This window comes from Ipomoea triloba, chromosome 7 (assembly GCF_003576645.1).
Source record: "Ipomoea triloba cultivar NCNSP0323 chromosome 7, ASM357664v1".
NCBI classification, from domain to species: Eukaryota; Viridiplantae; Streptophyta; class Magnoliopsida; order Solanales; family Convolvulaceae; genus Ipomoea; species Ipomoea triloba.
Window position 1 is genome coordinate 26,258,808 of NC_044922.1, and position 10,271 is coordinate 26,269,078.

The following is a 10,271-nucleotide window of genomic DNA, read 5'->3' on the forward strand; positions in this document are numbered from 1 at the left end:
CTCTATGCTATACAATTCAATAAACCTTAGAAAGACTCTTGTATAATAAATAGTGGTGCAAACTCACTTTCCAAATCAATGCGAGACAAAAGCTACTTTAAAGTTTTTTCCTCCATTTTTCCCACTCAAATGAGTCTACTTTGAGAACCAATTTCTCATTCACCTATTATTCGTTTTGAGCGTACAATATATCAACCTCTTCGTCTCACTATAAAGAACCCGAATCCACTTTGATCCGACCCAAATCGGGAGTGGACCTCATATATATTTGTACCACAAAATAGTCACTTAAAATGTCATTTTATGCTATTTTTCCAACAATTCATAATTATAAGAGTTTGTTTTTTATTTTTTTTTAAATGGCAAAAACTTGTGTGAGATCATCTCACGGATCCTTGTTCGTGAGATAGGTCGGCTCAAAATGAAAATGTAATACTAAGGTTTACGTAATACTGTTAAATATGTTAATCCAATTACTATTCTCACTGCAATTGTAAATTAAAATATGGTAATAGAATTCGTAATAAAATATATTGTTTTTTACTCATTTTTTCGTAATACAATTTAGATTAAAATTACCAATCGCAATAATACAGTACATGTAATTCCATTCAACGCAATCTATACCATTAATAAAAACAAAATCATATATTTTAATTCTCGTCCAAAACACTCCTATACTATTAAGGTTTACGTAATATTGTTAAATATGGAAATACAATATCTATTTGTACTGCAATTGCAAATTAAAATGTGGTAATAAAATTTGTAATAAAATATATTGTTTTTTACACTCCTATTCGTAATACAATTCTATATTAAAATTACTAATCGTAATAATACAGTACATATAATTCCCTGCAACGCAATCTATACTATTAATAAAAACAAATCCTCCATTTTAATTACCTCCAAAACATTCTTATACTATTAAGGTTTACGTAATATTGTTAAATATGGTAATACAACTCAAATTTAAATTATTTATAATAACCTTTACATTTTAGTATATAGAAATTTTGATTTATTTGTTGTTTTAAATTATTGATTTACTCCAATTAATGTGTTAATTATTATGTACTTATTTTATTTTATTATTTCTCAAAAATTTTGTAGTGGTTAGCAAACCAAATAATATATATGCAATTAATATATAAGATTTAATATTACAAATAGGAGATGCAGTCATAATTGTGTATTTAAGTTACGAATAATTCTATGAGAATCGTCTAAATACTTATTGTTTTATGTTTTTTTTATTTAAAAAATGAGTTAGTATTCCAAATAACTTTTGGTTCTTCAACATTTAATCAAATTCATTTAAAATTTAATGGTGAGCAAATTTAATTTTCTAATAATCTATAGGCGCCTATTTTCTTTTGTATAAAATACAGCCCTCAATGCAATTATAACAAATCCATTCCGTGCTGGGGGGTACTGGTTAATTAAATAAAACAATATACTTATTAGCTTATCAGCTTATGCAGGTTACACACTAGTTTATATCTATATAATAATTCATAACATAAAACGTTTACATCAACGAAAAAATATCTATATAATAATTTAATAAATGAAATTTCATTTAACTGCTAAGCAACATCAACTATAATAATTTTAAAATTAAATTATTGTGATATTTATATCAATTGGCTGGGCTGAGGATATAATATTTTTATTTTTTATTTTGCTTACGTTGGATTCTCTAAGGCCATCCACAATAGTATGAGATTTTTGAAGAGATTTTACAGGTATAATTAAGAAAGAGAAGATGAAAGAGAAAGAGAAAAAAAATAAAAAGAAAAACTAAAAGAAAACAAAAACATTAAAAACAAAAAAAGCCAGAAACACTCACGCGCTCAGGGAAATTTGAAAGCAACGCAAATTGAAAACAACGCAACATGAAAGCTACGCGCTAATTTGGTCTGTTTTGTCTTCTCTGCGGACCCCACAAACTGACAAAATCCCATTGCTTGCGGGAGACATTTTTTTCTTCTCTTTCCTCCTTATCTTTCCTCCACATCATCTTCTTCTCTTAAAATTTCGTGTAAAAACTAATTATTGGGGAGGGCCTTAAGAAGAGCAAGTCAATCAAATATATGGAAGTACACATATAGCAATCTTGGGTTGGATTGTCTGAGAAATTTCCATTGAGTGTTGCAGTGGGCGAAAGGAAATTTCCATTACGGTATCGTCTGTCTACACACGCATTTATCAAGCTCTTTAAATCTTTAGAAACTAGCAAATCAAGATAGAAGATAGTGTTCTCAATTTCAAATATGGCTTCTTCTTCTTCTTCATCTTCATCTACTATTACTTGGGTGTATGATGTTTTCTTGAGTTTTAGAGGAGAGACACGAAAATCTTTTACTGATCATCTTTATGAAGATTTACGTCGGGCTGGAGTTAACATCTTTCGGGACAATGAAGAAATCCGAAAAGGTGAGAACATCTCTGATGAGCTATTGAAGGCTATCGAGGGGTCCAAGATATCCATCATCGTGTTTTCCAAAACTTATGCCCAATCCACATGGTGCCTTGATGAACTGGTGAAGATTCTAGACTGTAAGAAAAATTATCAGCAGATGGTTCTGCCTATATTCTACAATGTTGATCCTTCAGAAGTTCGTAAACAAACAGGCGAATTTGGTAAGGCATTGACTCAACATCGACAACAATTTGATGATCGAAAAATTGATGAGTGGAAAGTTGCCCTCACTACTGTTGCTGATTTGTCCGGATGGGATTTGAAAATGATGACAAACGGGTGATCCTTTTTTCAATTTTTGATTTTTTTTAATGTAATAGTATGATATATTTGTTACAATTTGGCTCACAAACTCATATTGCCAATAATATTAATAATGTTAGTTTTGCTAATTAATAATATAATTGCGTTCTAGCATCTGTACATGCATCTGATCTTTACGGATGGAGTAATATTTTTGGTAAAACAAGAAGATTCTGCACTGTGCATTTCGATTTATTTGTCATTAATATTAATTCCTTTTAGAAGTTATAATTATGGATTGATTATATCCGTTGATAAAAATATTCCAACAGTTGTTTACCTCAAACAATTGAATCATGAGAAACTAAATATACATATTTCGTCTACTGTAACATGTGCTCTATTTAATTTCTTAGTTTTATGTTTTCCACCTATATTTTCTTTAATGATTTAGATTGACATTATATTCATTGAAAAATGTGATAGGTATGAATCAAAGTTCATCAAAAAAATTACTGAAGAGGTACTGCGAGAGGTGAATCGTATATACATGAATGTTGCAAAGTATCCTGTTGGAATTGACTCTCGTGTCAAAGATATACTTCATTTATTGCAAACTCAAAGAAATGATGACACCAAGATGTTTGGAATTTTTGGCATGGGTGGTGTCGGAAAAACAACCCTTGCTAAAGCTATTTACAACTTGAGTTTTCAACGATTTGAAGGTTGTTGTTTTGTTGCAAACATTAGATCAAAGGTTGCGGAGGGTCACAATGGTTTAGTTCGTTTACAAGAGAAACTTCTTTGCAAAACACTCAACAGAAAGAAACTTGAAATAGATAATGTTGATGAAGGGATAAGTTTGATTAAAGAAAGACTACGATCAAAAAGTGTTCTTATTGTTCTTGATGACATAGACGATACTAGTCAACTAGAATCATTAGCCGGACAACGGAATTGGTTTGGTCCAAGGAGCACAATTATAATAACAACTAGAGATGTTCAATTGTTGAGTGACATGGAAGCACACGAGAAATACATGGTAGAAACGTTAAGCCCTGATGAATCCTTCCAACTCTTGAGTTGGCATGCTTTTGGTGTTCCTATACCATTAGAGGAGTATATTGAACTATCCAAAAGGATAGCAAGTTATACTGGTGGACTTCCATTAGCACTTCAAATTATAGGTTCTCATATGCGTGGCAAATCAGTGCAAGAATGGAGTGATGATGCGGAAAAATTAAGAGGGATACCTCATGATGATGTTCAAAAAATTCTTAAAATAAGCTATGATTCACTTGATGATGATACTCGAAATATCTTTCTTGATATTTCTTGTTTTTTTATTGGGCACAACAAAAATGACACTTCTATGATATTGGAAGCTTGTGGTTTTTATGCTAAAAGTGGAATCAGAATTTTGATTGAAAGATGCTTGTTGACAATAGATAGATTTGGAAAGTTTGAAAGGCTTCAGATGCATGATTTAGTACGAGATATGGGAAGAGAAGTTGTTCGAAAAGAATCTCCACAAGAGCCGGGCAAGCGAAGTAGATTGATTGACCCAAAGGAAGTCTTTGATGTTCTTCACGGGAACAAGGTATAACATTTCCTTTGTATTTTAGTTATTCTAGTTTATTCATTTGCATTCCATACTTAACTTTATTAAAATCAAAGATTTCAAAATATCTTAAATCTAAAATATTGTTATATAAATGTTTTTTTTATATAGGGCACGGATGCAATTCAAGGGATGATTGTAAATTCTAAGATGTTAAAGGATGGGCCTTTCAGTACGGAAGCATTAGAAGGGATGAAAAATTTACGGATACTCATATTGAATGGTGTGTGTCTCAGCGGATCTTTTGAATATTTATCCAATGAGATTAGGTTGTTTAGATTATACAATTGCCATTTGAGTTGCATGCCATTTAATATTCGCTGTGAGAAACTTGTTGAGTTAGACATGGAAGGTAGCAATATCAAAGAATTCCAATGCAATATGCAGGTTAGTATGTCTAATGTTTCTTTCAACATTGCATATTTCTTAATTAAGAACTTTGACAAGAAAAATAGAAATTGATTAAACCTTTTTCTACTTTTTTTCAACAGCATTTTAGATGCTTGAAGATCTTAAAGTTTGATTATTGTAATCTTGAGAAAACACCAAACTTCATTGGGGCACGTACTCTTCAAAAAGTGTCCTTTGTGGGTTGTTGGAATTTGGTCAGGGTGCACCCATCAATTGAACGTTTGGAGAAACTTGTTGAGTTAGATTTCACATTTTGCCAGAAACTCGAGGTTCTTCCAAGTAACATTTGCAAGTTAAAATCACTTGAAGTTTTGAAGTTATATGATTGCTACAAACTGGGGGAGCTTCCAGTTGACTTGGGAAAGTTAGAGCAACTAAGAGATTTATTTGCTGGTGGAACTGCCATCTCACATATACCATTTTCTTTGGGATGTTTGAGAAATCTAAGGGAACTGGATCTGCATCAGTGCACTGAGAAATCAGGTGATGGTGCAAATTTGTGCTCCTGGGAAGTTATTGGGAATTTGACCTCATTGGAATCTTTAAATTTATCAGGAAGAAGTTATCTTCAAAGCTTACTCTTCCGCCTTTGTCATCTTTCAAACTTGAAATGTCTCCGCTTGGACGATTTGCAAAATCTTAAAGAACTTGTAGAACTTCCTTCTAGTTTGGAGGTACTCTCTGCAATTAATTGTGTCTCATTGAAAAAAATAACAGTTGTATCAAACTTGAAGAAACTTTACTGGTTGGATCTTGAAAACTGTGAAAGTTTGGTTGAGCTTCCAAACATGGAGACTCTTTCATCCTTATCAATGCTTTGCATAAGGAATTGCAATGCTTTGAGTATTCCTGACAACTATTTGCAAGATGAAGATCTTCCAATTGCTCATAGGAGTCTGTCATCATTTAAAGAAAGAGATTTAATGGGAAGATATTATCTTCAAAGTTTACCATGCCATCAATATTCCAATTTGATATGTCTCAACCTGAACAATTGGCAGAATCTTAGATCACTTCCACAACTTCCTCCTAATTTGATAGAACTCTATACAATAAATTGTGTCTCATTAGAAAAAATAGCAGATCTATCCAACTTGAAAAGACTTCGATGGCTATATATTCAGAACTGCAAAAGATTGGTTAAGCTTTCAGGCTTGGAGGGTATTTCATCCTTATGTGGTCTTGGGATAGCAAATTGCAGTAGTTTGAGGATTCCTCCGATTGAAAAGTGGTTCAAGGTTAGTTATATCTGTTCCCTTCATCTCTGATATTATATTAGAATAGATGGTAATAGTGATGGTATTATTAATTGTTATATTGTATGTATGTATTCTATAATGTAGGCACCTTCTAAAGGTGATAGTGTCCAGATTGCGATTCGAGTGGACGAAGGAGAGATATTCTGCGATTTTCCTTCAATGATTTCATTCTGTGAACGCGATGATGATTTAATTGATAATTATGTAATTGATGGTTGTACTTTGAGCGTGAGAAGCAAAAGCAGTGGTGCTTGGATTCTAAAGGAGCACAGTCAGATCATATATATTCATCATTTTGAGGTTCCAACAATGATGGGAGAAGTACTGGAGGTGTATGTAGAACTCCATCCTTTGCAGAAGATATATTGTTTAGCTGAAATACATAGAAACAGAGAAGGGGAAGTGCGTGTCTTTCCATCCACGAGGGGATGCATTCCTTCCTATAAGGAAGAAGATGGAGAGAGGAAGAGGAAAAGGAAGGTGCAGATAGGTTGAGGCGGCACAAGTATCAGGCAGAGGCGTTTTTTTCCAATCCATAAGGGGATTGATTCCTTCTGTTATGACCCTGGGACAAGATGGGCAAAGGAAGGTGCAGATAGGCAGAGGCGGCAGATCTATCAGGCCGAGGCGGTTATAATCTTCAGCTTTTAATTTGCTGCAAAAAGGATTATTATTATTGTAACTTGTAAGTATATCCGCCCTTCACACTTCACAACACCTCTTTAACATCTACATCTTTTCTTGTTTATTAAATGCCATTTTAATATTTATTTATTATTTCTAATTTATGAATGAACTTACTGTAGTATTTGAATTATCAAAATTTTAAAATATTTTATTTATTTTGATTAAAGCGTAATTAACTAATTAAAAAGATGACTTCACTTACTTTCGTATTTCATCCTATTTTACATCATAGTTTTATGTTTAAAATTTAGTGATTAGGTTCAAAGAGCTTTTATTTGCTTTTGTGTGTGTGGACATGTACAATTTAATTTGATCAAAGCAATTAAGAGTGATTTTTATACAAATGGAGGATGGAAACAAAAGGAAGATCAAGAATTGAACCAAAAAGTCGCAAGTCAGACCTATATGTATATGGGATGTGATCCAGACGACGGTGCTGCTCGGTGAAAAAGCTAAGGGGTAAGATGTGATTTGTATTCAACTGGATTGATTTTCCATTAGTATTCTTTTAGTTGGGTTATTCATCAGAATTTGATAAGAGTACTCTCTTGTTTGCAGGATATTCTTTTGACAGTAATAATTGGAGATAGCTAGCAGTCCACATTTTGAGTTTCTGCAATTACTCTTCAAGAAGTGATCATTTAATATATTTAATTTCCAGCATGCTCAATCTATGCCCAAGTGTCTCCCACTTGACAGATTTCAGCATTCTTATGTTCAACCCCGGTTGGTAAGACCATAAAATATATCTAATATTTTCAGAGATTTGTCTGTTCTCTTTTGTTGCACATGTACAATATGAATCTTTGTTTTTTTGTTTTTTGTTTTTAATATTTGGTTTAAACCTCTGTTTCACATATGAATCTTTTTTTTTTTTAAGAGAAAGAGATACATCATGAGGTTCTTTTAAAAAAATCGACCTTGTATCTCTATTTTTTAAAAAAGATACAACGTATTTTAATTTTTTTAAATGACATAACTTCGGCGAGAACTACACCGCAAAATAACCGACGTTAAAAGATGTTTATGTAGTAGTGCATATAACAACCATATAAAATACTATACATATTTAAGCCAGACTTGTACATACAGGATGTAGATTGAGTCAATTGGATAGTGGAAACAAAAGGGATTGGAGATCAATAATTGTACCAAAAAGCCTCAAGTTAGAATTGTAGGTACAGGATGTAAAGAGTCACATATAAGAAGTACATGAGCCATCCAGTGTGCTGAAAGTCAAGGAACAAAGCAAGGTGGACTCCTATGTACAGGGTAAAAGAATTGATTTTGAGGTCTCAATTCAAGAATGACTGGAGGTGTACGTATAGTATGCACAACAAGTGTATAAGAGCAGGATGGTTGGAGTAGGAGAAGACACAACAAGCAAGTTGCATTTCTGAGTTAAGTTTTTCCTTTTAAGTATTTTTATTGGGTTATGATGTGTAGGTAGTATAGCTTAATGTTATGGAATTGGAGGGTACAAAATGATTTAATTTAGCAATGTTGTGAATACAGGGAGAATCAACAATAAGAAGAATAAGAAGATGGATGGTGAAAATTGCAGTGGTTTGAGGTTAAGTGAGTTTAAAAGAATTCACTTTGAGTTCCCAAGAATAGTTGAAGAAGTATTAGAGATGTATGCAGAATTCAATCCTATAGAGGTACATAGTCTATTTGACATACACAGAAACAAAGATGGGGAAGTGCGTTTCTTTCCATCCAAAAGGGGGTTTCAGCAAGATGAACCAACTTAAAAATAAAAAGTTTGGTAAGAATTGAATGTTGTTAATATATTGATCATGCAGATATTTTCTAATGTATCTTTTGATTGAGTGTGATTTTTCTCTTGTTATTGACCTCTTCTAGTTAATCACAAGAGTTGCTCTTTTTTGGATAAATCACACTAGGAAGATTGTGTGACGGACTGGCTCAAGCTTGAAAAGACGGGAAAAGTTGTATTATCCCACCTGCAAAAGGTTAGCTGAGCTTACAAATTGCAATGTAATAGGGTCAGTTGTATTTAAAAAAAAAAAATTAACTCTTATATGGAATGCATTAATATATAATGCAGGCATGCATGTTGTGAGTGAAGGTAACATCGGGAAAAGTTGGTATCTTCAAAGCTTACCCTTCCGCCTTTGCCATCTTTATAATTTGAGAAGTCTCATATATATTAAATGATTGGCAAAATCTAAGAGCACTACTATAACTTCCTCTTAGTTTGGATCATCTCTTTGTAAAAAATTGTTTCATTAATTGGAAAAATAGAAGGTATACCAAACTAGTGTGCTGAAAGTCAAGGAACAAAGCAAGGTGGACCCTCTATACAAGATAAAAGAATTGATTTTGAGGTCTCAACAATGATTGAAGGTGTACGTATGCACAAAAGTGTATAATTAAGAGTAGGACGGCTGGAGTAGGAGAAGACACATAACATGTATTTGTGAGTTACGTTTTTCCTTTGAAGTATTTTTGTTGGGCTATGATGTGTAGCTACTAGCTAGTATAGCTTAATGTTATGAAATTGGAGGGTCCAAAATGATTTCATTTAGCAATATAATGTTGTGAATGCAGGAATTGAAGAATCAACAATTCAGAAGAATAAGAAGATGGTGAGAGCGGATGCACATTTCCATCCTCTACACCTACTTTGTCCATTTCAAATACTTAGAACAGAGATGTGGTTGATGGTAGACAACTAGACATGCAGGTTGATATACAAGTGCTTTAATATTTTAACCTTGCATTTAAGCTTAATTATTTTGCTTGCCATTTGTTATGATTTTACCCAAAGTGTTCCTCATCTGATTCATTTCCACTNTTTTTTTTTTTCGGGTTTTAGTCGCTCAATTGCTTTATTTTTTTGACTTCAATGGTTTATTTGGGGTTATTTGAGTTGGATGGCTTAATTGCTTGTTTCCAAATAGTACGATGACTTATTTGTATTTTATCCCAAAAATTAATTACCAATTTGGTCCCTTGACTATAGCAAAATTACCAATTTGGTCCTGATTTAACGGATATTTAATAGCAAAATAAACGGAGGACCAAATTAGTTAAATTTTTCAAAGTCGAGGGACTTAATTGGTCAAGTTAAATTGTTGAGTACCAAATTGGTAATTTCGCAATAGTCGATGGACCATTTTGGTAATAAACTCTAAAAAAAATATATAAATATTGAAGTATGTAAAAAAATTCAATTTTTTTTTTGTTAGCAACTTCATTACCGATGTGCCCTAGAAATTAAAGTGATGAAAAAATCATCACCAGGTAAGAATTTAATCGATATATTTTATTTTTTCAATTTTCAAAATCATTTACAACATACTAGCTAGGTATGTTGATAAGAAAAATATATTAATCGAAAGGTTATGAAGGCTTTGAAGATTCAAAAATTGAGCTTCGGAGAGCTAAGATTTTATAAATTGTGCACAACCAAGCAGTGGCTGCCGACACTATTTGAATCAACTTGTTATGTATGGAATAGTTGATTTTGATTTTAATTCCATTAGAAAGAACTCTGCATTGTCCTTTCCTCCTAAGTTAAGTGGTTTAATGTTGT

The 10,271-nt window shown here is 32.5% G+C and overlaps 2 protein-coding genes and 1 long non-coding RNA gene across 5 annotated transcripts; all 3 read left to right on the plus strand.

The window, feature by feature from the left end:
• Positions 1-2,214: 2,214 nt before the first annotated feature.
• On the plus strand, positions 2,215-2,954 carry LOC116025184 (TMV resistance protein N-like). Its single transcript, XM_031266328.1, has one exon. The coding sequence runs from the start codon at positions 2,280-2,282 to the stop codon at positions 2,769-2,771; it is 492 nt and encodes a 163-aa protein (XP_031122188.1). The 5' UTR covers positions 2,215-2,279; the 3' UTR covers positions 2,772-2,954.
• Positions 2,955-3,281: 327 nt separating this feature from the next.
• LOC116024407 (TMV resistance protein N-like) lies at positions 3,282-6,517 on the plus strand. Its single transcript, XM_031265299.1, has 4 exons — positions 3,282-4,331; positions 4,464-4,739; positions 4,844-6,001; positions 6,107-6,517. The coding sequence occupies exons 1-4, from the start codon at positions 3,282-3,284 to the stop codon at positions 6,515-6,517; spliced, it is 2,895 nt and encodes a 964-aa protein (XP_031121159.1).
• On the plus strand, positions 6,518-9,496 carry LOC116025191. 3 transcript variants are annotated; one of them, XR_004099609.1, is made up of 8 exons: positions 6,518-6,707; positions 7,059-7,168; positions 7,268-7,439; positions 7,802-8,109; positions 8,225-8,477; positions 8,576-8,685; positions 8,781-9,152; positions 9,284-9,496. It is a non-coding gene; the product is annotated as an uncharacterized LOC116025191 (long non-coding RNA). The 3 variants fall into 3 exon arrangements; XR_004099608.1 differs by lacking the exon at positions 6,518-6,707 and having other exon boundaries at positions 6,924-7,168; XR_004099610.1 differs by lacking the exon at positions 6,518-6,707 and having other exon boundaries at positions 6,924-7,168; positions 8,617-8,685.
• Positions 9,497-10,271: the final 775 nt, after the last annotated feature.

Bases quoted from the DNA above. Each gene is read 5' to 3' on its own strand.
- LOC116025184 (XM_031266328.1), top strand. From the start codon at position 2,280: ATGGCTTCTTCTTCTTCTTCATCTTCATCTACTATTACTTGGGTGTAT.
- LOC116024407 (XM_031265299.1), top strand. From the start codon at position 3,282: ATGAATGTTGCAAAGTATCCTGTTGGAATTGACTCTCGTGTCAAAGAT. The intron at 4,332-4,463 runs GTATAACATTTC...TTTTTTATATAG, and splicing joins ATGTTCTTCACGGGAACAAG to GGCACGGATGCAATTCAAGG. The intron at 6,002-6,106 runs GTTAGTTATATC...TCTATAATGTAG, and splicing joins CGATTGAAAAGTGGTTCAAG to GCACCTTCTAAAGGTGATAG.